This window comes from Triticum aestivum, chromosome 7B (genome assembly GCF_018294505.1).
Source record: "Triticum aestivum cultivar Chinese Spring chromosome 7B, IWGSC CS RefSeq v2.1, whole genome shotgun sequence".
Classification (NCBI taxonomy): Eukaryota; Viridiplantae; Streptophyta; class Magnoliopsida; order Poales; family Poaceae; genus Triticum; species Triticum aestivum.
In genome coordinates, this window is record NC_057813.1 from 106,771,886 (window position 1) to 106,799,840 (window position 27,955).

The following is a 27,955-nucleotide window of genomic DNA, read 5'->3' on the forward strand; positions in this document are numbered from 1 at the left end:
CACTGATTAATCTGATTAGAGACTAAAAAACTTCAAAGGAAGCAAAACAGAATTGAGCTAAGGAATAGAGAAGGTAGTATTATTACTGTCAATACAAATAGGAGCTAGCGAGGCCAATGATGCTATACACTTATGGATGGACTGCCACGGAAATCATCTACGCACCGAGGTGGAGCCAGCTGATTGGCGCTCAATTTTTCACTTTGCGTGAATTACGGCTCACACCGCTATCTCGTTTTGCCACATCAGTGCGTAGCCATGCTTTCCGTAACAGTTGCCCGTAAGTGTATCATTTTTATAAGAAAATGTAAGCGGTTTCAAATGGTGTCTCTCGAGAGAATTATAAGAACAAGTCACTCATCACAGAAACATGACCAAGCAACGGCGACTTCCATACTACAGAAGCCAAGACTAAGATTGATTAGGCTAATGTCAGCCCTCTCAGGCTTAAAAGTTGCCTCGCTACTCTCAACAACTTGTTTCTCATTAATCGAAATTGCCATGAGACAAACCTTCAGAAACTTCTCCAGTCCAACAGAAACCACGCGACGCGAGAGCTTGGTCACACCATTGGCATCGACAGGCAACCCGTCATGTCCGGAATCAAGTAATTTGACAAGGACATCATCAGTAGAAGTGCCAGCAGTGAATACACTTTGGAAACCAATTGGCCATGACCCACCAGTGAGTTTTATACAGATTGTGGCCTCCACAGAGAAACTAACGTGGCTGAATTCAAGTTTCAGCGTGCTGAGCCTGCTAGGGTAAACACCAGTTAGGCAATACGCACTTTTGTAAGTCACAACAAGATCACTCAGATCTTTATCCTCAGCTTTTGTAGGGCCCTTGACTTTCAGGGAAACCTCAATGTAGGAAGGGTCTATTGACACCGCAATAGCTCGACTGGGGCCGGTCAATGCAAGATATGGATCCTGCATGATCGAAACAAGTATGTAGGTCAATAATTATGTTCTACTACTTAGTAATAAGACTGCATCAAAGTGGATATAATGCCACAACCAATCTATTATAATATATTCCATGCACTCTCTCCTTGTCAAATTATAGTGCATATTTTCCAAAGTCAAAATTTTGTAAACTTTAATTAATGAGGCAAGGAGAGAGTGTACAAGAGCAAAATGCATGCAACTTGGGAAAACAAACAAGTGAGTAAGAATATACAAACCTCTTCGGTGATGGTCTGGCAGCTATTTCTCGGACGGTGGAAAATAATGTTGCGCTTGTTATCCAGGATATCACGTGCAGCAACGATGCCAAACACTTGCAGCGGCCAGTGTAAGCACTCTTTGATTGATGCGATTTTGACTGACTTGAACTGTAGAGTATCCATGGCATCGGGCGAGTCACGAGAAGCAGGGGACGTATAACGCATGGCAGGGATAGATGCTGCATTGTTCCACTAATATCAAGTTAGTGAAAGAATGAAATAAAATACTTAAAGTCATACTAGTAATTAGGTCATAGTGACATTTTTTACAACTCATTTACGTCATCATATTAAACTTGCTTTAAGAAACTGAAAGAACCGCGGAACACAAATAAACTGGGATGATTACTGGTTTGATGGAAGGTGACGCCGCGGCCGCGGCAGGCGTAGAATTTGTTCCAGAAACGGCGGAACCTCGAGGCGAACAGCTCTTCCTCGCACTGCGCCCACTCCGTTTCCTTGTCCTCCAGCCGCCTCGCCTCGTCCGCGGCTTCCTTTGCCTTGGCGGCTTCTTCGGCCATGAATTTGGCTGTCCTGGCGGCTTCTTCTGCCTCTTTGGCTTTCGCGGTGTCCGTCGTGGCAGCTTTTTTGGCCTCTCTCGCCTTCCTCTTGGCAATCTTGGCGGCCCGTACAGCGTCCGCGTCAGCTGCCCTTTCGGCCTCGTAGGCGTTGGCCCTGGCTGTCTTGGCTGCTTCCGCGGCTTTGGCCTTGGCAGCTTTCGCCTTGCTTCTCTTAGCCGTAGCCATCGTCGCACGCAGCAGCTAATTTCTTCAGCCTTTTTTTGAACAGAATGTAATTCTAGATCGAAGAGCACCACCCTTGTTTCGTGGCAAGGTAAAGGAGCCTGTCGGATGGCGATTCGCAGGCCGGGTCGCCGTCGCGGGACGGCGAAGATAACACTCGTACTAGCGTGATTTCTGGCTTCGATGGACTTCTTCTGACGCCGTGCACGCGTGTATTTATAACAGATGCGGAGCCGCTTGTGCCTTGTGGTGTTTCAATTTAAATCTGACTCAGGAGCCGGCCGAGTGCGTTAGGAAGTCGGAGTCCGACGGGCTGGGCAACGCTTTAGCAACATCAATCAAACGGGATGGAGATGATTTTGTGCGGGAAACAGAGGTGGAAACACCACATCTTCATGTATGTTAGAGCATCTTCAATAGATAGTCCAACCGTAAAAATACCTAACTTTTGAATTATCTGGGTAAAAAATGCTACTCTAACAAACTGTTCATATATAAAAACAATGGTTAGCGACAGATCCGCACGATCGCTTCTCCCGCTCCCCGCTTCGTTCCCCTCCCTTCCCCCGTTTTTTTTCTGGCGTGGTAAAAAAAGTGTACAAAGTGGGGACTCAAACCCACTACCTACGGTTCACCATAGCTGTTCACAACCAACTGAACTAGCTTAAATTCTAGCTATAATTTAGGTTGGGTAATATTTATACCGGACTGTGCTAAACAGATCCGAAATCCCGTGCGGTTTTCCTGGCGCACATCCTTCTTTCTCGATCCCATCCCATCGCTTTTCCCGCTTCATTTTATTTCCTAGCGTGGTAGAAAAAAACATGGTAAAAAGTGGTATGAGGTGGGAGTTGAACTCACTACCTCTTGATTCAAGAAAGCATGTCATATCCATCTGGTCTAGTTTCAAGTTGTGCTTGCATAGAATGCCAATAAATATTTGTACTTCTACATACGCGACCAGAAAAACAAGCTGTTTTTCTTTCTTTCTTTTTTATTTACCAAATTTCTTTCCATTTGTACATGGCAATCCATGCATCACAGACCTGATAACTCGCGCGCCGCTGTAACCTTTTGACCCTAGGTAAAATGTTGTAATAATACACCTCGATAACTTATCTGTAAAAGAACATGGTAATTATACGCCACGAACCTGATAACTCACTCACAAATCTCTGTGGTAACTGTGAAGAAAATGTGTTGTTGTAACATACCCCGATAACTTATCTGGAAAAAGAGCATGATAATTTATTACGCCATGAATCTGATAACTCACGCACAACACACTATGGTAAATTTTCTGACCACATGATTTTTTGTTGTTGTAACAAATCCCAATAATTTTTTTATAAAGAGCATGGTAATATATAAGCCACAAACCTGTTAACTCACTCACAAACACTGCTTAACTTTTTGCCCGAAGAAAAAAAGTTGTTGTAACATACCCCGGTAACTTTTTTGTAAAGAGTATGATAATGTATACGCACGAACATGATAACTCACGCACAAACACCATGATAACCCAGGCACAATAAATATTTTCACCTAAGTAAAAAGTTACTATGGTGTTTTGTACATAAGTTATCAGAGGTGTGGGCACACAAAAGTTACCGGAGTTACATTTTAAACAACCTTTTTTCCTCAGATTAAAGTTATCAGGCTATTTGTACCTAAGTTATCAGGTTTGTTATCGTATATTATCATGCTATTTATACAGAAGTTATTGCGGATGTGTCTTCAACATTTTCTTTCCCGGATAAAAATTACCGTGGTGTTTGGACCTAAGTTATCAGGTAAGCGGTGTGTATATTACCATATTATTTTACACATAAGTAATTGAAGATATGATTTTAAGAAAGAAAAATCCCAGGTCAAAGTTATCACATTATCTGTGCCCCTAAGTTATCTGGTCTATGGTGCGCATATTTCTATGCTATTTATATTGAAGTCATCAAGTTGTGTATTTAACCACTATTTTCTGCCGGGTCAAAAATACCGTGAGTATTACGTACCACTGAAGATGCCGGAGTATATTTAAGCAACTTTTTTCTGGGTCTAACATAATATTTGTTCATCAAGTTATGAGATCCATATCTCGCCAAAAACAAGTCGTTTTCGTGGGCCGGACCACTAGCACGCTATAAGGATGTTTGTGCAAAAGTTATCATGATTTTTGTATATAAGTGATCAAATTTGTTATGCGTGAGTTACCATGCTATTTACACATAAATTATCGTCAAACAACACTCCCCCACTAGACCAAAATTATCATGTATACGGTACTTATATTATCATGCTATTTTCACACGAGTTATCGGGATGTGTTTCAAAAATGGTTTTTCACCTGATCGAGGTTTCTACAATATTTGTACGTAAGTTATCAAGGTTGCGGTGAATAAATTATCATGTTAAGACCATGAACTCAGCTCATATCTATGTACAAAGAGTACAAGAGTCTAGTCTTATATGTTAAATCGTGAGCTCAACTCACATCTCTAATTTATTTTTGATAAAAATATATGTTTTGTATATTTTTTGGTAAAAAGTTTGTAAGAAAAACCGAAAACGACAGCAGAATAACACTCGATCAGATTTGTGAGTAGAAAAGTCTACCTCAACATAAAGGTATGAAAAGTATGTAACAAGAATCAAATCACAACATAGAGTTTGCTTAGGTGGTTGCTGCTAGGTTCCTAATACCGCTGGATCTATCAGATCCCAGGTTCGACTCCCCCAGCACTCCTAAAAACAGGCGGAAGCGATCGTCCGTGACGATCGCTAACTGACAGTCGGCAGAAAAATAGCATTCTCCAAAAACAAAAGTTGAACCGCGGCCTTCCGGTGATGTAAAATTAAAAACTTTGTGATGCAAATTTACATCACAAGATACAACTGGTCCAAAACTGCGGCCGCCCGCCAAACGCCCAACGCCACTTCATTTCCCTTCTGCCCACCCGCGCAGCTCTCTGACGCCGCCCTGCCGTAGATCCAGACCCCCGCCGCCGATTCCACCCCGCCTAGGCCGCTGCCTGCAGCCGCGCCGCGCCGCCCCGACCCTGTCCGCCTCCTCTCCGGCCGCCTCCGCACCCCGTCCGCCTCCTCTCCGTCCGCCTTCGCCTCCGGTCCGGCCGGCCGCCTCCACCCCCGCCCCGACCTTGTCCGCCTCCTCTCCGGCCGCCTCCGCACCCTGTTCGTCTCCTCTCTGGCCGCCTCCGGACCCTGTCCGCCTCCTCTCCTTCTACCTCCGGCTCCGGTCCGTCCTCCACCCGGCCCCGCTGCCCGCCTCCTCTCCGTCCACCTCCGGCTCCGGTCCGTCCTCCGCCCGGCCCCGCTCCGCCCGCCTCCTCTCTGGCCACCTCCGCCTCCGGTCCGTCCACCGCCCGCTCCCGATGGCGCCGAGGGAGACGCAGAAGGGAAAGTCTGGTTTCTTCGGCGTGAGGGAGAAGCCCTCCGGGAAGTTTGGAGTGGAGTTCTCCGACGCCGGGCAGCGTTGGTGGCTCGGCACGTATCCCACTGTCGATGATGTCGCGCGTGCCTACGATGTGGCCGTGTGGCGTGCCGGATGGCCGAAGACAGACCTCAACTTCCCGGAGATCGAGTCCCAGGCGGTGGCCGAGTGGCTTGTGCCGCAAGGCATCTGGATGGAGGAGATGCCGGCGAAGAAGGCGAAGAAGAGATCGGCGGTTATCGTCACTCCCGGCGAGAGCGACGAGGCGGCGATGGCTCGATTTGCATGAAAGCATCCGCAGTACATCTAGGCTGAGCTGGAGCACTACTGGAAACTCGACATCGAGGCAAAAAAGAAGGGGGTGAAGAAGGAGGACGAGGCCGGCCCCTCGACTGCGATCCCTATCGAGTCATCGGATGAGGACTGGGGTGACTCTGAGGAGGAGGACGAGGGGTACGATGACCCGACCAAGGACAAGTTTTGGGAGCAGTTCCGCAGCTCGGACGACAAGGAGTAGTTTCATCTAGTAGTTCGAATAAGTAGTAGTTGAATTTGTATATGAAACTATGTTGAATTTCATGTTTGAACTATGTTGAGATGAAGTAATAGTTGGTCGTTTTAATCTTCGTTTTGGACCATCTGTTGGAGTTGCTCTATTTTTTACATCTCCGATTTGGACCATTTGTTGGAGTTGAGCATTTTCTGGAGCTCCAAAACGCACCAATTGGCGGTTCATATTTTACATCTCCGGTTTTGGACCGTCAAAATTTGGACCATCTATTGAAGATGCTCTTAGAACCATAGATTAAAATAGCCCGAGAAAGCTGCGATAGCTGCCCGGGAGCCTCGCCGCTACGCTATGGCTGCTGCCGTGAAATCCCCCACAAATCCCTCTAAATGTCTCAACAATGAGCAAAACCCTCTAGAAATCATCTCTTCCATCAGAAAAATTTCCGCTATTTGCCGCGATTGCCCGCTATGGTGGCCGCTATAGCTGCTGGGAGAGGCCGCCGCCAAATCGTTTCTCCCGTGATTTTAATCTATGGTTAGAACACTGGAGGAGCCAACATCCACACAATGGTGTACATATTCCCCCAAAACCACAGTTTTGCTAGAGTTTCAAATTTATTTGATGCATACATGCTTATTATACATATCGTAATCGAAGGTTTTGTAAAAATAATGGGTGTACATTTGTACACCCAAATACTAGTGTAGCTCCACCCATGGTTAGAAGTGCATATAAATGTGTCAGTCAGAGATTAGTACTAGCTCAGTCTAGGTTTATTAGGTCAACTCTAGTTGATCCTCTAAAAATAGAGAAGCAAAACGGTGGAGTAAACCTAGTGAAGTATTTTTACTCCACTAAGTTTTGATCGGACCTAGTCAAACTTCTAAATTTAGCGGAGTAAAAAGCAAACTTTTATAAGTTTAACATAGATTCGATTTAAACAAACGTCTAAACCGAAATTCAACACATAATGTACATAAGCATCCGTCGAAACATGGTCTAGTTTAAACCTGAACATGAACTTGAACTTAAAACTAAACAAAATTTACATTAAAAAACCATCGAAGCATAGTCAAACTAAAACCTTAATAGTCGGACTTTGCGAGGGCAAGCCACTCCGCCCGCCAAATCCCACCACCCATGGGGTCCGCCATGTACTCCTCGTCGACGGCCTCTGACGTGATATGTTCCCTCGCCTCCCGGTCCTCCCTAGCCACCATCGCGGTCACCACCCCAGGTGGTGGAGGGTCGAGCTCGACGGGCGTATCGCCCCATGGGAAGAGGCGGGCATCCGTGCCGTGCAGCCGGAGCTGCCACAGGTCGTACTCGCGGGCGGTGAGCTCAACCATGTGGAAGGAGCCGATCCAGTGCTACTTGTGGGTGTTGCGGTCGGTGGTCTCCGCCACCCACGTCCCCCACGCTCGCTGATGGACGCCGAGGTACTTCCTTTATGGCGTGGGGAGGTCGGGGAATTCGGTGAGCCAACGGGGTATGGCCACATTGCCATGACGGCGCCGCTTGAGGACGCGCTCGTGCTGCTCTCGTGGCGGCGCGGATCCGCGCTGTGGATGGGCGACAGGGACCTGCGGCCACAGGATCCGCCCTTTGGGGAGGAGGGGGCGGAGGGGAACAGCGGGGGAGTTGTCGGTGACGGGGATTGGGGAGGAGGAGAGGCAGAGGAGGGTGGGGATCTTTACTCAGACGCCGAGCGGTGAAGTAAATATAGGTGCCTGATATGCGGTGGAGGAAAAGTTATTCTCCTCTATGGGGTTTAGTTGTTCTCCTAGGTCCGAGTTAAAGAGTAAAACCGGATTTTTACTCCTCTAATAGGTTTTAGGGGATCGGCTAGAGTTGGCCTTAGTCCTCATTGTATTTTTGGTCAAAATTTGACCACATCTTTAATTAGGAAAATATTAATGCCTGTCATTAAATACTATATTGCTGGAATCATATTTGAGTGTAGTTTTGAATGATATTATTTTTAATATATAAAATTTACATTCTATTAATTATTATGGTCAATATGCATGACCTAAAATACGCGGGGACTAATAAACCCAGATGAGATAGTAGAGGTAGAGATAGATTTGGTTCAAACTAACCATGACTTGCCTTAAACTAAACTGCATGTGGGCGATAAAAGGGCGACACCATCTCCCACCCACGGCCGCTGGCGTGCCCATGGGTTTCCTCCTTCGTCTCAGGAGGAGAGAGGGTGGCGTGTACATAGGGTGTCGTTGTGTGAGCCTCCGGTCGGTGGCGTTGAGGAGGCCGAGGTGCTGCCAAATCAGGATACGGTGTTGCCATTCCTTCCCTTCGGTGTCGGCGTCTTAAGAAAAAAGGTTTCCCCGCTTTATATTATAAAGCACAACCGTAATACATCCAAAAGACGATACCAACTCACGCCCAACGCACACAACACACACCCAATGCAAGATACAAAGGTGCCGGGCACCGAAACACCACTCCACCGACCACCAAGCTAACTACGAATATGCAAAGGAGACCGCTTGGAGCCAACGGAGACCTCCATCATGAACCACCGGAGAGGTGAAACGGACAACGACAAAGCCAGGACTCCAGAGCGGTGCCTCCCAGAAGGTAACTGTTGACACCAGATTTTGGCATGGTCAAAAACGTAATTAAGAAGGTCTCAAATGGAAAAATGATCAAAGTGAGAAAGTTCCATATCATCAAAAGGAGAAACTTTGATATTTGGGCCATAGCCATCCGATCTCATCTCTAAGGCCGAAGTTGTGTTCGAAGTACTGAGATTTTGTATTCATAACAGTATTCGGCTGATTACACCTCCAAGATGGCCTCTGATGGAAAAGGTTACAACTGCAAAGTTCTTCTTCTCGTCGAAACGGACAATTTTGATATAAGAATCGTCCCCATCCGAGGTCGTACGCAAACGTTATAGGCAAAATCGTACGCTGCAGCAGTGTTTGGCTGGATTATCCGGGCCGGGGTCCGGATCATCCGGGTAATTGGAGCACTAAGATTCCAGAAGGTTGGAGCTGAAGTCGGATGATCTGGGTCAAGTCCCGAATGATCTGGGTAAAGGCCGGACAATCCGGGCAACCGTCCGGACGTCCGGACAAGTTTTTCTGCTGCAGACTTTAAAAAACGGTCCGAAACCCCCTCAAGATGGCCTCTGATCAAAAAGTGTTCAACATGAAAGTTGTGCGTCTCATCGAGGCGGTTGATTTTGATATAAAACACATCCAAATCCAATGCCGTATGTGGATTCTAGAGCCAAAACAGTAAGCTGATGTTAGAAAACTGTGCTAGGCCGGATCATCCGGGCCTTGAGCCGGACATCCGGGCCGGGGGTCGTGAATAGTCCGTGTTTTATTAGGTTTTGGTGATTTGAGCCGGACATCCGGGCCGGGGGTCTGTGCTAGGCAAGTCCTTTTCTTGTACAGGAAGTCCATCCGCCTCTTATATAGATAAGAGGTGACGACCGATTGAACAACAACACACAATCGAACAAATCTATCTACATCTTTTACCTTTATTTTCTCCCTTGTTCTTCTTTTTTCTCGTTCTTCGTTCGTTCTTCTTCATTGGAGGGCGGCGAACCTCGAAGCCCTAGGGGCGGTCAGGCCGACCTAGGGCAGCCCATAGCCGCCGCGCGCCCTGACGGGGTCCCTCCCGGGCGTGTGGGGTTTTGGGTCTACAAAAGGGCCCGCCGAATTGTCTTGCGTACCGCGCTTCCGGACGGGTCTCCTTCGACATGAGCTGCGGTGCATCACCCTCGGCGTTGGAGGTACACGATGACGTGTTCGTGTGCGAACACACTTTTTGGCGACTCCGCTGGGGACGAAGCTTTGAACGGTCTCCGGCTCGTTCTTGCTACGAAGAGATCGTCATCTAGGGTTTGCAATCTACAAAGATAATATGAATACCCAATTCACATATGTAGATGCGAATAATGCATATGTTGTTGCTAAATCATTTAATGAGCATAATGTATCGGCTAGCCCTAGCTTTATCAATCATGCATCTAATTATGTGCAAGAGCCGATGCAACAAAATCTTCATGCTTCTACCTCATATGATTTTAGCAACATGCAACATATGTATTCCAACTCCCATGCATTGGCAACCCCAGAAATTCATATGCCGATGAAAAACATGATGAGTTCGGTTAATCAAGTTGAAACACCTCACATAGGAACTTCCGATAGTATGCAACAAAATGTTTCACCTTTTTATTCATCGGCAACTAATTTGCAATATGTGAATCCAAACATGCCGGTGGATGGGGGAATTGGCCATGCTAGTACTAGTTATCCGGCCAATTACCCTCAACCATCATATGCTATACTTCATGCTACTAATGTTTTGGCACCATATGCAACTATAGGTTTTCATAATTCGGCTTCGCACCTTCACGCTAATAGCCGAATAAATGAAAATTCTATAGGATCCCATGTGTCTTCACCTAGTATCGTAGCATACAATGTTTTCCCTGCACAATTACAGAATTTCGGCGACATCTCGTTACCGAAAGAGTCTAAAAGTATCGGGGGGCAATTCTATCCAGATTGGGTCATTAAGAAAAACCTTACGTCTTTGGGATGAATGCAATGTTGTTCTACATGAATTAATAAATAGGGAAAGCCTATTAATTCTATTGCAATACAAGCTAGATTATGTCAAAAAGAGAAAGCATTGAGTGTGGGTAGAATTATCAAAAAGAGTGGTGATTCGGAAAACAAAGTTAATTCGGTTATTGAAAAGACCGAATCAAATATTACGTATGCCGAATCTATTCTAGAAAAAGAGGATGACAAGGCGCTGGGGAGCTATTCGAAAGGGGAACAAGATATCGTTCAAGTAACGCAACCATCATGCTCTCCCAACGTATTCGAAGAGGTATGTCTAGCAAGTGATTTACCTATCTTCCGATTTGGTCGCAACTTTATTGTTGATGCTTCTATTAGAAAAATTCTCATAAGCAATCTTGAAAGACCAATGAAGAAGGGTAATTTATTTGTTAGCAATAAATCGTTGCAAAGCATATCGGTCAACACATTGTGCCAGTTATAAAGACCGATTGTGACTTATTATTGCAGCCAAAGTTTTCCCCATTGCTTTATCAAAAGTTCATATATAATTGGGTAGCTTTGCTTGTTTCTTACTTGGCTTACACTTGGTCTCAATTGAGACATATGTGTTCTAACTATTTTCATTTCAGAATTTTAAAGGCAAGGTTAAATTCTATTGAGAAAATTGATGCTTGTATAATATCTTATCCTAAGACATCGGAGATAGAATGCAAAACACAATGCATAGCCGAATGGGGGTATTCTAAACCATTCGTTTGCTTACCTGGAAAGCCGTTCTCACACCAAGATCGGCTAGAAAATGAGAAGCATCCCTTCAATTCAAGCATGTGTGATCAAATATTTGATTTGTTGCTGAAAAATAATTACATTAGAGTTCTTGATCACCATGAAAAACCATCTATCCGAGGACGAATGTATTGTAAGTTGCATGATTTGTTCAAGCATAGTTTTGAGGATTGCAATATGTTTCGTCAAATAGTTAAATCGGCCATTGAAAAAGGACGATTGAAACTTGTTGAAACACCAAGGGATGACCAGTCTATTTCGATTGGTCCTGACGGCAAACAATTTTTGTATCGGCTGCTTCAAGCTGATCCATCTAAACACGAGAAGGTAAGGTCCGTGGGTAATAGGATCAAGCTTTCAAGTAAGGAAGTTGTTCAAGAGCACAATGATAATATTCTTGAGGGCGAAAATTCTATCGAGGTTGCACAAAATACGCCAAGTACTGGGGGCAACAAAAAAATCCAAAGATCAATGCAAGCACAACCAAAGAAAACAAAGGCCGACGTAAGCACAAAGGTAAAAAGCCGAAAGTCACTTTCGCGCAACTATTGGAAAAATATCAGAAGATAAGTGAGGAGAACAGTGCTTATAGGCCAACTAGTGCAAAAGCATCAAGATCACCCCCTAGGCGCAAATCCAAGGATCGATATTGGCAAGAAGAGAATTTGAATGCAACTTGTTCATATCCTTATTTTGGGCCGCCAATGCCAATGTCGTGGATGTCTCTCTATGCTCACGTAAATTCATATCCATCATGGGACAAGTATGATACAGGGGCACATTCTCCATATTATTATAAACCATCTCGCCAGTATTATGCAACTCCAAGAAGACCAACATTCAATGAGCAGTCATTGTCCAAGACTGTTTCAAAAAAGAATCAGTCTGGTGCACAAGGAAGAATAAGAAGGTGGTTGAGCAAATCTACCGCGTCAAAAGAGATGGTCGTAAGAGTGCCACTTCAGATATGATCTCAAATGAAAAAGAGCCAATTAAAGTGTTGACATTGGCTACAAAAGGCAATGAGGCAAGTCAATCAAGTGTCAAATCTGAAGGGAAGAAGTTGAGAGTGCACAAGGTAAAACAAGAATTGCCATTACTTCAAACAAAATCGCAGCTGGGGTGCCCACTCGGCTTATCGTATTGGCAAAAGAAGGAGTTGCAGAAGCTTAGTGCACAAGAACTTGAAAAGAGAAACATGGCATGGGTTCCCAAAGGAAATATTCAAAATATGAATTATGTGCGAGCTTCCTTTACAAGGAGTGCGACAAAGGTGAAGAAGGAAAAGAGTGAAAGCTACGAAGGACCAAGACGAAGGTTTCAACATCTTCGGTCCACACATTATCCATTTTCTTCAACAATGCCGTTGATGCCTATGCCATGGAATTCTTCATCAGGTATGATTGGTTACCCTCAATGGGCTTATTTTAATCCATGGATGCAATATAATTTCTTACATCATGAAAGGGTATTACCAAATCATTATATGCTCGATTACCTTCACTTTTGTTGCTAATCTAAATGGCCGATATATACTTATCGTCCAAAGCACGTACAAAACGGTCGATGGAGTGTTGACATCGCGCTTAGAACAAACTTCGTGCAAGTTATTTTTCGGCACACAAGTTTTGCCGAAAAACAGAAGGGCATGTGTTGACACCAGATTTTTGGCATGGTCAAAAACGTAACTAAGAAGGCCTCAAATGGAAAAATGATCAAAGTGAGAAAGTTTCATATCGTCAAAAAGAGAAACTTTGATATTTGGGCCATAGCCATCCGATCTCATCTCTAAGGCCGAAGTTGTGTTCGAAGTACTGAGATTTTGTATTTAGAATAGTATTCGGCTAATTACGCCCCCAAGATGGCCTCTGATGAAAAAAAGTTACAACTGCAAAGTTCTTCGTCTCATCGAAACGGACGATTTTGATATAAGAATCGTCCCCATCCAAGGTCGTACGCAAAAGTTACAGGCAAAATCGTGCGCTGCAGCAGTGTTTGGCCGGATCATCCGGGCCGGGGTCCGGATCATCCGGGTAATTGGAGCACTAAGATTCCAGAAGGTTGAAGCTGAAGCCGGATGACCCAGGTAAAGGCCGGACAATCCGGGCAATCGTCCGGACGTCCGGAGTCCGGACAAGTTTTTCTGCTGCAGACTTTAGAAAACGGTCCGAAACCCCCTCAAGATGGCCTCTGATCAAAAACTGTTCAACATAAAAGTTGTGCGTCTCGACGAGGCGGTTGATTTTGATATAAAACACGTCAAAATCCGAGGCCGTATGTGGATTCTAGAGCCAAAACAGTAAGCTGCTGTCAGAAAACTGTGCTAGGCCGGATCATTCGGGCCTTGAGCCGGACATCCGGACCGGGGGTCGTGAATAATCCGTGTTTTATTAGCTTTTGGTGATTTGTACGGCTAGGCAAGTTCTTTTCTTGTACGGGAAGTCCATCCGCCTCTTATATAGATAAGAGGTGACGGCCGATTCAATCGAACAAATCTATCTACATCTTTTACCTTTATTTTCTCCCTTGTTCTTCTTCTTCCTCGTTCTTCGTTCGTTCTTCTTCATTGTAGGGCGGCGAACCTCGAGGCCCTAGGGGCGGTCAGGCCGACCTAGGGCAGCCCATAGCCGTCGCGCGCCCTGACGGGGTCCCTCCCGGGCGTGTGGGGTTTTGGGTCTACAAAAGCGCCCGCCGAATTGTCTTGCGTACCGCGCTTCCGGACGGGTCTCCTTCGACGTGAGCTGCGGTGCATCACCCTCGGCGTTGGAGGTACACGATGACGTGTTCGTGTGCGAACAGTAACAACTATCGAGCCGCCACAACCCGATATAGAGATCAGGTTTTCACCTGGAGGGAGACGGAGGGAGAGGGAACGCCGCGACAAAGCCTTCATGAAGGGTACGACGTCACCGACGCCGCCTTCGTCGGCCAGAACATGGCTGGACAGGTGATATACCCCGGCGCTCACCTTCCTCCGACGCACCCTAGCTTTGCCAACCACCCACAACCAAGCCACCCGCATGGCCATGGTTGCTTCCCCGCACCTGAGACGCAAGCTCCGCCCAAGAACGCCGCGCCTCCCGCCACCCGGACCACCACCCGACATACGGACCTCCCCAAGAGCAGCCAAAGTGATCAGCTTTGGTCCGAGAGGACACCCATAACTGACTCAACCACAACCCGCATCCCGCCTTGAACTTCCGGAGTTGCCGCCGCACACAAACGGATGGGGAATGGGGAGGAGGGGGAGCGGACGCATCCACGACCGGCACACCTCGTGCCGGCGATGGGCAGCCAGAGCGACGGTGTCGCCCATCCCTCCCACCAACCTTCCCACCGACACCCACTGTGCCGCCCCACCGCGGCGGTCGAAGCAGATCCGCACAAGGCCACCGACGAAGGTCTGTCCACCAACAAGGGGACCCCGCAGACCACCACCTACCACCAAGACCGCTCACTGGGGAGTCCAACCACGCCGCTCGCTGATGTCCAGCCATCGGAGCCAGCTAGAATCCGGCCAACATGTCCACCGAGGCCGCCGCAGCTGCGCCGCCACCCATACCAGCCACAGGCCAAGGCAAGGGCAGCCGCCCGTAGCCCAGGTCATCCTGGACCCGCGCCGCTGGCCAGGCCAGACCTGGAGCAGCCGCCGCTGCCCGGATTAGCCACCATCGCCGGCCCACCAATGCGCACCACCAGCCATCCACGCCCTCAGCCGCCCGACGAGACCCAGGTCAGGCCGCGACCTAGACCGCCGCCGCCAGCGCTGCAGGGACGCCCGCCACCTCCCAGCCGACCAGCCGCCGGATCCGCACGTCACCGCCACCAGGAACCCCGCCGGATCCCGCGCCCCCACGAGCAGTGTCGCCCGCGCCGCCGGAATCCCAAACAGGGAAGGGAGGGAGATGCCCCGCCGCCGCCCGCGGCGCACGGGCTTGGCCCGGCGGCGCGCTCCGGCAGCGGTGAGGGGAGGAGGAGCCGAGAGGGGGAGCTTGGGCGGTGGTGGATCTAGGGCTCCCGGACGCGCGCGTCGCGGGAGCGGGGGGGGGGGGGGGAGGGGGACAAAGTATTAGACATCCTATACGAGAGTCAAATCAATACAACACAAATATTGAACATCCTATACGATAAAAATATTAGCTATCATAAACTTCTCCACATGGTATTAGAGCGATTTGTCCAATGACGTCGATATTAGGTTTACCATCACTTCCGCAACACGCTATCCGCGAGGAGATCCTTCCACGACACCTGATTCAATTAAAGATTAGATCGGTTCTTTAGTTTAGATAATAGATTTATTGCAAAGACTAGATCGATTTTGATCCCAACTTTCAGTAGATTGATTTATTTTGGCCACCAAATAAATCGAATCCATAATATACGGTGGGATTTTTGTTAGCAGAAATCGGTGCAGGTCATCGTGGCTGCGACATGCCGTTGGTGTCTAGCTTCCCTGATCCAGATGTCACGGCACAGTGCAACGGGCTATCACACCTGCACTGCATACCAATGCAGTGTGACTAACAGATGGCCCCTAGGGGAAGGTTGTGTGTGTGTGGCCTTGGGCCAGTTGGCGTCGATGTGAGTGTGTGACAACTACTTAAGCGTGTCAGTTCTAACGTTTTATAACGTGTTGGTTATGCAATGAGAAGGATCTGAATTTCCATCCCCTGTTCTATCTTTCTCACCGTCTTCCTCTCCAAGTCTCCACTCTTTCCCCTGCCTACTCCTCGTCGCTTGCGATTCAAAAATCGGGGCGTGACAAATTGGTAATCAGAGCCACCTGTGTTTTCCCCTAGAAAAATCTTTGTCATCTGTTGTCTGTCCCTCCACTATAAAATGCGTGTTATTCGTGACAAAAATCCATGTGATGGAATGAAACGTTGTCAAAGATCATTTTTTGCGACAAAACCCGTCACTAGTTGTTTCACCCCGGGGCACCACGCACCGGCAACTTTGGTGACGTTCTGGCTTGATTTCAGGCGACACATATGGCCGTCACTAGGCATGCGCATATTCTGCGACGATTTTCAATGTCAGAAAAATGTTGGTGGGTCTTTTTGTAAACGTAAATAGAAAATAACTAGTAATTGTTTTTCAGCTGACTCATTTAGCAGAATCTCTTTTTTTAATAGCGGGAACTTGGAATTGGGATCGTTCAGTTCCCTACTAACAAAGGAATTGGGAACGTCGGCTTAGGGCCCTCCTCTTCTACCACGTCCCCGGCGAGGCGAGAGGGTTACACGGCTAGGTGAACGTGGTTGGGCCGATATGGTGAGGCAACCGGAGCCTGCTGTAGGGAGAAGTGACGCGCGACTGCGGCAGAGTAAAACATGGGTGATTTTAGGTGTCGTCTATTTATTGAAAGGAAACCGTTTCTGGCTGGGGCGCCGGCCGAATCTTCGGCCGGTCATGAGCCACACTGGCTCCTAGCGCTTACCCACGCGAAACCTGTTTTTTTTCGGCCCCACGTGGACCATCTCTCCCTTATTATCCTTTTCCCAGCCACACGTCTTCATCCTCTATCTCCAGCCCCATCCTTCCACTGCGCCATGTTTCTTCTTCCTTTTTCCCGCTCTAGTGCCGGCCGACGGCCTCTGCTGGCCGTGTGCTCCGCCAAGACGGGAGACTGCCCAACTGCTGCCGGCCGGTGGCCGCTGGTGGTTGTGCTATGCTGGGACGTGGTGGTTGCAAATGCTCCATCCGGTAGCATGGGGTGCTGGAACCAGGGGTCGGGAATGCTGCATCCGGTTTTTTTATCTACCACCGGCGTACCAGTGGTCGAGGATGCTACAACCCGTAGCCGTTTTTTGCAACAATTGAGCAATACAAAGCCGCAGTGGGTGGCCATGGGGGCTGGAACCGGCGGTGGACGTCGGCGCACTTGTAGCACCATGGCTGACATGAAAAATGGGTTGTAGCAAATACCGTCGCTTGTTGTAGCAAAAACAGATTATGGTTGCAGCAAAACATCATCATCGTCATCGCAGGGTAGCAGATAAGACATGAAGTTTGAAGCTTTTTTCAATGCCGGTTGTAGCTTTTTATAACGCCGGTTGCAGCTTTTCGTTGTCGGCCATGGCTTTTCGTCTCTATTGTTGAAACTTTTTTCATCGCCGGATGAAGCTTTTTCCGTCATCAGATGAAGCTCTTTTCGTCACCGGTTGCAACTTTTCGTCGTCGTCCATAGCTTCAGTTGTATACGGTTGAAACTTTTCTCATTGCCGGTTGAAGCTTTTTTCTTTATCGGTTGTAGATTTTCTAGTCATCGGTTGTAGCACTGGGCATCTCCGCGAGCTGGAATCATCGACGAGGTGGCAGCCGGTGCTGCGAGGGGCGGCGGTGGGAACTGCGCCGGGAGGGTCAACGACCTGTGCCGAGGGGCGAGATGGGGAGGCGTGCGTGAGCGAGATTAGTGCCGCGGGATGGAGGGCGCCGTTACCGCTCGTGCGCGCAAGGAAAGGGACGATGGAAAGGCGTGATCTAACGGCCCCACGCGAAGCGGTCGGACGCTGGGCATGCGACCGGCCGAATTGTTCGGCCGGCGCACTGGCGCAGATCACTGCCCTTATTGAAAACATTGTAGCAATTATGTTTGGGTTCCTGGACTAGGTGATGCAGATTCTTATGCACTTTTTATATTTTTCAGGCAATGGATCGAGCATGGATTACTAATGAACCGAGGATGACCACTCCATACATGAATAGGCGTGAAGCGGTTTATGGGGTTCGCAGTGGCTCACAACAATGGGGTTGAAGACATGTTGTGGCCACGCAGGTTCTACGGTATTGGGGTCTGCCTTCTTATAAAAAGAATGTTAAAGTACACATAAGCCTCACTGATATGTGCAAGACCTACATGAGGTTGATCTATCAAGGTAATCACTGGACAAAGATAAAAGCACTGGTACTGCCAATGAATGTGGCTATGAAACTGATGGGTCTAATCATTTTGAGCTGCTCGGTGAATCTGAATATGATATTCTAGCAGCTCTAGTAGATGACATAAGCAAAGAATCTGGAAATAAAGTAGATGCATCAGGTGCGGTCTAATCATTTTTTTATATTTTCATGATCTTTTTTTAGATGGAATGAACATATTTTTAAACATGTTAAAAATATTAAATGTCACAAACATTTTTTTGGACAAACATTATTTTCAAAGCTGCGCAAACAAACTTTTACATTCCACGAACATTTTCTAATGTGTCGTGAACATTTTTAAAAACTAAGTAAGGTATTTTTAAGAATATGCTTCAAAAAAAATGTTCACATGTTTAAAATAAGTTTTCATGTATCTCTAAAATATGTCGTGTCTTTTGTCTAAAATATAGAAAGAAAACAGCCAAAGCACGTAAAAAAAAAATAGGAGCGCATGATACATTACAGAGATAAATTTTCGCGTTCCATTCGACATTTCACACTACAGAGCCACATTCTCGTATTCAGTTCATGCTTTGCACCATGTTAATTCTTGTCACATAAAAAATAAGTACTGAAAGGCAAGAAATAATCATTCCTTTATCAGCAAAACCTACATGTTTTTATCAACAAGTAGGTTCCCTGCATGAAACTACCTGTTAGTATCAATTCCCAAGTTCTCAGCCAATATAAGCATCGACAAGGTCAGGAGCACTGACTAAAATATACTACTGGCAAAAATAAATGGAAGGCAGGAGGATGCCAATCAATCATCCATTGCTAGTAAGTGAGAATGCAAGGAGAGCAAACAGGAGGGTGAATGTAATCATAAAAGCAGCAAAGGATAAGATGACACCCTGTGAGAAGGTCTTCTTTGGCTGTCCAGCCATCTCAACTTCATTTAGCAGCCCCCTTATTTCGTCGATGTCCGAGTCCTTTGCAGCATGAAATAATCTGTTCTGAACTTCGTCGAGTTTGGCAAGTCTTCTGGCTTGATCTGAATCCCTCGTGGACCAGATGAACCCAGTGACCCGCCACAAGAGGATTCCAACGTAAATTGCTACAACACAGTCGGCACTATAATGATAACGCTCCCGTATCTCCCTCTGGGCACTGTGCAGGACTAGAAACCATATCCCAACTGATATCCATCCCCCGTACGCTTCCTGCAAGGTGCAACATGGAGATATATAGTATTAAGCTGGACATCTGTCCCTTTAGAACAAATGGGTATTTGTACAGGGATTAATTGACAACACAAAAATTAAACATAAAAACTGTCCAAATGTAGCGTGGCGTTCATATTGAAGAGAGGAAGATACGTAACACCAAGCTGAAGTCTTCACCACAACAAAGTTTTTACACTACAAGAAAGACAATGAATGGTATAAATGCAACAATAGCATACGAAAGACTGACAGGAACTGGTCGATGGCCTCTTCTACATGGACTTAACTGCAAGACCCGTGTTGAGCAATCACCTCTAAGGCTAATGCAGAACCACATGTTAGCAAGGGTGGGCGTATCACACTTCCTTGGTTGTGACATAAGAATGTTTGAACATAGGGGTGACCCTGGTGAGTCAATTTCATATCATTTGTAGCATGACATGCAAATGTGAAAAAGAAGTTAGTTCTGTGAAGATGACAACACAACGTACCGTCCATGCCATAGCAGTCAGGACAGCAACAAACATGTGCCCACTATAAATAAGATCATTGCAACCACCACCGGCTTTATTCACCAAATGATACCACGAAGGCCCCTCTCCGGCAGAGGGCCTCAATATGTCTATTAGGAAGCTCATATGTGCCCAATCAGGTCTATAGTGATCAGAATAATTTTGAACAATGGCTGCAATAAGAAAATGATCATAAACAGTTACTAGAAGTCAATCAAATTAAAGCAGCTACACCAGGAAGTTTCATAAGTTAAATGCTCTAACCATATGGCATATCCACTAGTATGACCCTGCGGATTGCACGCGGATCAGAAGCATACGGAGCATAATACTTCTGGGCCCAAGCATGAGGATGGTCAGGTATTTTATATCGAGCGGCAGCACACCAAGGCCTTGCGGATGGAAGAATCGTAGAAACAAATGTTATGGTCCGAAGAAAACGCCCGACCGCCATAGCAAACATATACCTTGTGCCTATTCCAAGGCCAGGACCTTTGATGCAGTCAAAAAATGCCGAGAATCCCAACATGATAAACAACATCAAGTAATGATGTAGACTGATGATGTGGGCTCTCAATAGATAAACCACAGTTTGAGGAAGCCTCTCGTTTAGTGCTAGAAGAAGCCACTGACCAGTGTCCGGAAGAGGAGCAGTAGATCTGTTAATGTTATTGAACATGTCTTAGTTCAGGTCTTTGAAGGCTGCAGAGTATGTGCATGTCCCTTGAGGTGTAGAATGATGTATTGCACTAAACACTCAAATACATGAAAAATGAACCTTTTGAAGAGTGTAACAAGAGTCTTAATGTTGCCAAGGACTAAGGTGCCATCCCTATATCTTATAGGCAATGAAAGTAAACCGCAGGAAATTCTTTACATGAAAGTTATAAACCACAGAACCATATACAGCTTATGTGAGTCTGACAGTGGAACCCGACCCTAAGGTAAATAGATCACATGTACAAACAAAGTGGGATAGAAGGAACAAAAGCGGACTCACATAAGCTGTATAAGGTTCCGCTAGTGTCAAATTACAATTCTCATGTCTTGGTTTCCATTCTATAAATTGCCTCTTGTTTTCATGCATGTGCATTCACTACAATGAACAGGCTATTGCGTTCACTGTTTTATTTGCAGTTTATAACTACCATTTTTCAAAATCGTTATATTTCCTATCCAACCCAAAGCACCATTAATTCTATCCAATATGCACTGAATACATAGTGTCTTGAGCCAATCGTCCTAACTTGTACTGGGATAAGTTGATGTGTAACCCAAAAACTTGAACCAACAACCATTGCACAAGCTCCAAAGTGCAAAGAGAGTGCAAACTTGAATATTATCTCATTTTTCTTGGACAACTTATATACGCTCTACTGAAGTAGTTGTGTGATAACTTATTGGATCGATGACACGGACAAAGAAAATAACGAACACGCTGTTGGAGATACACTTAGGGACTAGAACAGAGCAATTGCAAAAGATAACTGTAGAATAATCTGGAAGAGGATAGCTAGAATTTGCACAGAGACCTATGCCACCGGAGGCCGAGCACGCTGGAGACGAACCGGACGGAGATGGCCTCGCAGAGCAGGGCGGCGAACATGAAGATCATGGCGGCGAGGAACCACGGGGCGGCGCGGATCTCGGCGTCCCAGCGGCGGTAGAAGGGCGCCCGCGCGGCGGTGGCGAGCGCCAGCGCCGCCCAGATCGCCGGCTGCAGCCGCCCGTGCAGCGAGGGGGACGTGCGGCTGAGGTAGTCCACGCCCACGTACGCCGCGGCCGCCAGGCCCAGCCCGCCCGCCGCGAGGGACCGGCGGCAGGCCGGCGGCGGCACGGGCCTCTCTGCCTTGGGTCTCGGCATGGCCGGGAGGTTTCGGGGGGAGATCCTGGCCTGGCCATGCTGATTCGATTAGAAGGTCGGCGTGGGCAGTCACATTTCCCCGCGGTCTTTTCTACCGCTCCACCCCGAGCGTCCCGGCCGGCCAACCATCAACGGGCTGCATGCAGAGTAACCCTCGATCGAGCAGGCTTGCCCACAGCTGAATGAATGCATGTACTCTTTCCGTCCAGGGTTTTTGACACCATAAGGACTCGTTTGGTACCCCGTGATCCCGGGGGGATCCCCGTGACCCAGGGTACAGAGCCCACGGCGCAAATCGGCCCGTGGAAAACCACACCGGCATTTGGTCGCTCGCTCGCTGGGGATATTCAGCCCCAATCCTCGCCCTTTCCCTGGGCGAGAGGCCTACGCTGGCCTAATTTGGTTGCAAGGGGAGAATATCTCAGGGCTCTAACCCTCCACCGGGAGATTTCCATGCCCATGGGGGGTCCTCTCCTTCTATCACGGGGAGATCACCTCTGCAATTTGGAGGACAGTGGAGAGGGGAGGAGATCGTTAGATGCGCCCGCACCAGGCGTGGCTTTTCTCCCCGACATATCTAGGCGTGGTTTTTCTCTCCCGAGGAAAGGAAGGGGATCGGGGGAGAATATCCCAGCCGAGCGAGCAGACCAAATGTCGCGGTGGTTTTGCACGGGCCGAGTTTGCCTCGTGGGCTATGTGCCCTGGTTTTTGACGGGGATCCCCTGGGATCACGGGCTACCAAACTAGCCCTGAGAGAGATCGGGGAGAAAAGCCACTACTGGCCGCACGAGAGGCTAGCGATCTCCTTTACCCAGTGATTTCCTCCGCCTAGCGATCTCCTTTACCCAGTGATTTCCTCCGCCTAGCGATCTCCTTCCCTTCCCCTGTCATCCAAACTGACGTGGTGATCTCTCCGTGATGGGAGGAGAGGATCCTCGTTGGCCATGGGGTGGGATGCCATCCTCTTGCAACTAAATTAGGCCTAAGAGCGTTTTTGACAATACAGTGATGTCAATAACCCTCTTAGAGCATCTCCAATAGATGGTCCAAATGTAAAAATAACTAATTTTTGGACCGTCTGGGGCAAAAAACGCCGCTCCAACAGACGGTTCATATGCAAAAAAAAAAAGGACCGCGGCCTCCTCGTGATGTAAAATGCAACACCTCGTGATGCAAATATACATCACGAGATGCATCTGGTCCAAATTCGGCGACCGCCCGCCAACGCCTAACCGCCACTTCATTTCATTTCACGGTCGCGCATGTCCGCCCGCCCGAACACCAGTCGCCCGGAATCCGCCGCCGCCACCGCCCAAATCCCCGCCGCCGTCGCCGCCACCGCCCCAAATCGCCGCGCCGCCCTCGCCCCCGTCGCCTCCCTCGCCGGAAGCCGTCTCGCAGCCGCCCGGGCGCCGCCGAATCGGGAGGCAGCCGCGGTGGGATTCGGCGGCTCCGGCGGTCTGGCTGCCCATGTAGGCCTCCGCCGGGTCCTTAGGCCGCCGCCCGCCGCTGCTCGCTGGCCCGCCCCGTTGCCACCGCCTCCCGGCCCCGCCGCCGCACCGCACTGACCCTGTCCAGCCGAGCTGTCGTCGCTGCTGGCCCGTGCAGCGTGCCTGTGCCGCTGCTCGTGGTGTTCGCGTCGGCTGCTGCCCGCCTCTGTCGCTGCTGGCCGGCAAAGGAACACGTACATGGGAGCGCGGGCTCTGGCCATGGCGACCACGGACGAGCACGGGAGCGGTGGCAAACGACACCGATCGAAGGGGGGAAATAGGGGGATTGGGAGAGGAGCTCATCATGGGGAGGATGGCGCGCTCGGGGAGGTCGGGGAGAGCTTGATGGCGACGGATTTGACGAAAGCGGCCGACGTCCCGAGGTTGAAGAAGACGATCAAGGCGATTTTACATCTTCATTTTGGACCATCTGTTGGAGTTACTCTTTTGGACCATCTGTTGGAGTTGAGCTTTTTTCGGAGCTCCAAAACGCACTTTTTGGCGGTCCAAATTTTACATCTCTGATTTTGGACCGCCAAATTTTGGACCATCTATTGAAGATGCTCTTATATTATGGAACAGGGGTAATAACTGTCAATTAGCAGTTTGTGGAATGCATAAAGGAGTCCCTCGAAAGGGGAAAGGGGGACAAACCACTTGAAAATTATCGTTCCGAAGGTGCTATTCCCAAAACTCTATTGCAGAGGTGGTGGTTTTTTCCCGATCAAAGTGTCGTCGCAAAGAGCTGGAAATTCATGTGGCAGCATTGCTAGCCTTAATTTTCAAAAAAAAAAAAAACCAAACTGCCATCAACACTTAAAGTACCGAGATGACGAGGTCAAAATCTCACTGGTTCCAAGTTACTAAAAGGTATGATTTGAATTGCAAATGCACATTGTCGAATGAGTGGGAAAACTACAATTTTTTGACTTAAAAGAGGTCTTATTTGTATGCCGTATGAAAAGACAAACAGGAGGGACTTAAAATACTCTCTTTTCACTTTTATAAGACGTTTTAGACCGTTCAGACAGTGCCCAAAATAGTTCAGAGTCAGCTGTCTAAAACGTCTTATAAAAAAGAACTCGGAAGGAGTGTCAAATTATATACACACATAATTTTTAGTACCTCCTTTATACATCTCACAAATCAATGTTATTTTGGTTCAAAAACTTGCGCTGGAAATTTCCTCTCACACGGTTCCTATAGGATTTTTCTTTTCAAACAGAAAATCATTATCATAAATTTAACCCTGCATGTCTTTTCTTTTCATAAAATATACTCAGTATTTCTTGGCTATTGGACTGTGGTCATGGTCAAAACTATTGATTCCTGTCATGATCTCGAAATGAACCTATAGTGATACTTCGCTTTCAAGTGGTGCGTTAGAAAAATGGCGAAAAGCTGCTGAACTGATTTCATTCAGTGGTACTTTTAACAATTACTCTGTTTGCAATGGTATTTTGACAACTGAACACCAATGTACTGTTGCGTTGACAATTGTCTGTTTGAAAGAACAGCTGAGTGAAAAATGTAAGTGCAATGATCTCGTAACCATGGAGCTCTTAACATTAGCTCCATCCGCTATTCTTTTATTATTATCAGAGCATGCTTCAGCACAACTCCTTTTTCAGTATAAAGAATGAATCAATAATGTTGAGCGATACAAAAATGAAGATACACGGACACGGTACAAACAAATTGGGGCCGAAATTCTACAAGGATTGCATCCTTCGTCTCCTGGAACCAATTTATAAGTCGTCGAATGGGCCACTGGCCATGGAATGCTCAGTGATAAAATTCTTAATCTTTTGCAGGGCCTGAAACGCAACAGGTAAGTTACATCAGGGGGAAATTATTTTCGAGGGGGTGGGTGCATTGGAGAAAGCGTGATATGCCATTTGCACATGAATAATTCTTTGCAAAAATAGAAGCACGGGAACAGTTGACTTGAGAAGTACAATACCTCGACAGCAATATCAGTTGGGGTTAGCTGAGAGACATCATCATGACCCTTTTTAGCTGCAAGCTCTGCAAAGGTAAATATACTAGTTGTGTTATTCTCTGTATGGGCATTATAACTTCGCTCGGGAGAGGCCGGGGTCTTGAGACCCATCTATGACCATGAAGCTAGGGGCATCTAACATACCTTCAAGAGAAACCCTCACATCGGCGTTTGCGTAAGCATCCCCTCTTTGCTCAGCGAGCACGCTGAGTTTCGTGAAAGCCTGAGGCACCAAATCAACGAGTCATGCATTTTCACTAGTGCAATGCAAACATAGAGAAAGACAGATGTGTACAACCAACCAAGATGCAAACGACTTGAGAAATCGCAGGGATGTTTACTGTAATTTTTTGGTGTCTCATTTAGTGTTTCGTAATAAAGCTATTAATTTTTATGTGATAAGCATGCTAAGACAACCAAAGACACCTTTATTTTCAAAATTTAGAGTATGTACCGCTGTGTATGGATCAGCAGATGGCTGATCTAGAAGGGGCCGAGAAGCAGTCCCAACTTGTGCAATGCGCTTCGCAAGTGCATCCAAAGGCACATCCAACATGATAGACAGACCTTTCTTCATATATCTCCTGGGAGTAAGAAAAATCGACAGAGATCAGTATTATTATATTCATCTAAAGGAGAAAACGTGATAACATAACATATCACAAGTGAGATGTTGGCGAGAACAGGGTAATTCCAATACCAGTTAACTGGCCTAATAACAGCACCGCCTCCAGTAGCAACAACTAGCCGATGCATTGAGGATAAATCTCTCAGGACACTACTCTGCAAAACAAGTAGTTCACAAATCACAGAAATCGTTAGTCCATAAGTCTTTCCATTCTAATTACTACAAACGCATGAATCTATAAAAGACCAAATTTTCAACAGAATACAGGGAATATTTACCTCACTGTCTCTGAAAAATGCTTCACTGTGAACCTTGAATATTTGAGCAACGGAAGGCATTCCGACTGCCTGTTCTACCAAACTATCACTGTCAAAGTATGAATAACCCAAGACTTCGGCTAATATCTTGCCCACCGTGCTCTTTCCAGAGCCCATCATTCCTGCAGTATGAACCCATTATTATTAGTTTGAGAGGCAATAAGATAAACTAACTGTATGCAACAGCAAACAGGCAGGTGCAAGAACTAACCAACTAGGTAAATACAACGCCCATTCAATTCAAACTGAACTTCTTCTGCTTTCCTCTGAAAGGCAATACAATTTAGTCAAAAAGATGCCCAGAAGCAACATTTATTTTATTCATGTCAGGAATTTTTCAGCAGAAAGTATATACCTTTAGCAAGAGGGCTTCGTCAACTGAGTTATGCAAGCTCTGATGACCTGTATTACATACAAAAAGGTCACAAAGAAAAGTCAGTTTGACTAATCAGCTTGTGTGTCTCGTCAGGAAACCGCCCAAGAGAAAATATTAAGATGCGGCATATCATTTAAAATATGCAGTGTGGTACTAAGCTCTGTAACATGTGTTGCAAATAATTGACTACACCAAACAACTTAGCCAAATCTAAAACGAAGTATAAATGTGTGCTAAATAAACTTGGCCAAAGTTATTAAACTTTGGACTTCAGACAAAACTTATACGCCTTATATTTTCGAACGGAGGGAGCGGTACACTGTTGTAGTATACAATTAGACAATTTCACTTCTAATGCCTCCTCGTCGTAGAACAAATTCGACAACAAGATTTATCGCACGTTGATTTAAACTCCATCAGTTTATTTTTCTAGGACACAATTTAAATTCCACCAGTTAGGATGCAAGAATATTCCCATACATCAGCATCAGACAAAAGAATACTACTAGTTGCTTTCTGACCCACACCACCACCAGTAATACCTACTCGACCAAGCAAAACCAATAAACCATTAGCTACCTACCCTGAAACTACATTGCTTTGTTTAGTCCACGCGCAACCACGTTTACCCCAAATCGACATCAGAGCAGCCATTCATTCCCCCCAAGCCAACAAATTTTGCCACCAACCCTTGAGCCTTCATACGAAATCGTTGATACTCCCGTCTCAGTATTACGAGGCCACGCGATTACAGGCAGGCAGAATCATAGTAGCACCGGCCCAGCACGTCCCCAAAGTCGAGCAATAGAAAGAATCTGACAGACAAACCTCTCGATGTCTGGACGCAGCAGAGCGGGGCGACTGGCCTGGCCGCGCGAGCCCGCAGCGCCGGCGCGGTCGCGGCCGGGCCTCCGACGCGCAGGCTCGACGCCCGCGCCGGCCCGTCCCCGCCGAGAGGCCCGCTCCGGCGCCCACGGGGCCCGGTTCCGGCTGCCCCGACCGCCCGCGACTGCATCGCGAGTCCCGCGGCCGCCTCCATTGGTGCTGCTGCTACCCCCTGTCCGGTCGTCGCAGGTAGTAGGTGGCCGTGGCGTGCGACGTTGGAGGCGCAGCGAAGGAACGACAAGGGAAGGCGCGCGCGCGGGGGCTGGTGGAGCTGGTGGCCTCGCGGTCCCGGTCTTAAGTAGTGCCCGCGAGTGACGGGTCGCTGCGTCGATCCGAGTAGGAGGGGTGCGACCGAGGAGTTTTTACCGTTTCGCCCCTTGCTGCGCTAAATATTTTATCCACTTTGATCCAAGCGAGAAGCAGCAACATCCTGGAAACGGTGTCTTTTGCACGTTTTTGTTGTGTGTTGAGGCTGGTGATGGGCATATCGCCGGT

The 27,955-nt window shown here is 47.3% G+C and overlaps 3 protein-coding genes across 6 annotated transcripts; all 3 read right to left on the reverse strand.

Moving 5' to 3' along the window:
- Nucleotides 1-340: 340 nt before the first annotated feature.
- LOC123162506 (uncharacterized) lies at nucleotides 341-2,143 on the reverse strand. Its single transcript, XM_044580289.1, has 3 exons — nucleotides 1,578-2,143; nucleotides 1,187-1,407; nucleotides 341-932 (listed from the first exon to the last, which is right to left on the reverse strand). Exons 1-3 carry the CDS (start codon nucleotides 1,972-1,974, stop codon nucleotides 354-356), a joined length of 1,197 nt encoding a protein of 398 aa, XP_044436224.1. The 5' UTR covers nucleotides 1,975-2,143; the 3' UTR covers nucleotides 341-353.
- A 16,832-nt stretch (nucleotides 2,144-18,975) lies between these two features.
- LOC123161126 (protein PHLOEM UNLOADING MODULATOR) lies at nucleotides 18,976-22,296 on the reverse strand. Of its 4 annotated transcripts, XM_044578980.1 has the most exons (6): nucleotides 21,431-22,292; nucleotides 20,366-20,557; nucleotides 20,163-20,290; nucleotides 19,878-20,071; nucleotides 19,699-19,791; nucleotides 18,976-19,383 (listed from the first exon to the last, which is right to left on the reverse strand). In XM_044578980.1, exons 1-6 carry the CDS (start codon nucleotides 21,760-21,762, stop codon nucleotides 18,988-18,990), a joined length of 1,335 nt encoding a protein of 444 aa, XP_044434915.1. In that variant the 5' UTR covers nucleotides 21,763-22,292; the 3' UTR covers nucleotides 18,976-18,987. The 4 variants fall into 4 exon arrangements, with proteins under 4 accessions (XP_044434915.1, XP_044434914.1, XP_044434916.1 ...); XM_044578979.1 differs by having other exon boundaries at nucleotides 20,163-20,557; nucleotides 21,431-22,288; XM_044578982.1 differs by having other exon boundaries at nucleotides 19,139-19,581; nucleotides 20,163-20,557; nucleotides 21,431-22,296.
- A 2,496-nt stretch (nucleotides 22,297-24,792) lies between these two features.
- Nucleotides 24,793-27,706, reverse strand: LOC123157897 (shikimate kinase 2, chloroplastic). The gene is made up of 9 exons (XM_044576087.1): nucleotides 27,404-27,706; nucleotides 26,555-26,601; nucleotides 26,411-26,465; nucleotides 26,161-26,321; nucleotides 25,955-26,037; nucleotides 25,709-25,838; nucleotides 25,399-25,477; nucleotides 25,216-25,280; nucleotides 24,793-25,069 (listed from the first exon to the last, which is right to left on the reverse strand). The coding sequence occupies exons 1-9, from the start codon at nucleotides 27,612-27,614 to the stop codon at nucleotides 25,001-25,003; spliced, it is 900 nt and encodes a 299-aa protein (XP_044432022.1). The 5' UTR covers nucleotides 27,615-27,706; the 3' UTR covers nucleotides 24,793-25,000.
- Nucleotides 27,707-27,955: the final 249 nt, after the last annotated feature.

Excerpts from the sequence above, each read along its gene's own strand:
- LOC123162506 (XM_044580289.1), bottom strand. The coding sequence starts at position 1,974 with ATGGCTACGGCTAAGAGAAGCAAGGCGAAAGCTGCCAAGGCCAAAGCC. Across the intron at positions 1,408-1,577 it reads CGTCACCTTCCATCAAACCA|CATCTATCCCTGCCATGCGT; the intron begins GTAATCATCCCA and ends GGAACAATGCAG. Across the intron at positions 933-1,186 it reads GCCAGACCATCACCGAAGAG|GATCCATATCTTGCATTGAC; the intron begins GTTTGTATATTC and ends TCGATCATGCAG.
- LOC123161126 (XM_044578979.1), bottom strand. The coding sequence starts at position 21,762 with ATGCCGAGACCCAAGGCAGAGAGGCCCGTGCCGCCGCCGGCCTGCCGC. Across the intron at positions 20,558-21,430 it reads CTCGGCCTCCGGTGGCATAG|ATCTACTGCTCCTCTTCCGG; the intron begins GTCTCTGTGCAA and ends TAACATTAACAG. Across the intron at positions 20,072-20,162 it reads ACTAGTGGATATGCCATATG|CCATTGTTCAAAATTATTCT; the intron begins GTTAGAGCATTT and ends TTCTTATTGCAG.
- LOC123157897 (XM_044576087.1), bottom strand. The coding sequence starts at position 27,614 with ATGGAGGCGGCCGCGGGACTCGCGATGCAGTCGCGGGCGGTCGGGGCA. Across the intron at positions 26,038-26,160 it reads CATTTTTCAGAGACAGTGAG|AGTAGTGTCCTGAGAGATTT; the intron begins GTAAATATTCCC and ends CTTGTTTTGCAG. Across the intron at positions 25,281-25,398 it reads TGTGAGGGTTTCTCTTGAAG|AGCTTGCAGCTAAAAAGGGT; the intron begins GTATGTTAGATG and ends TTACCTTTGCAG.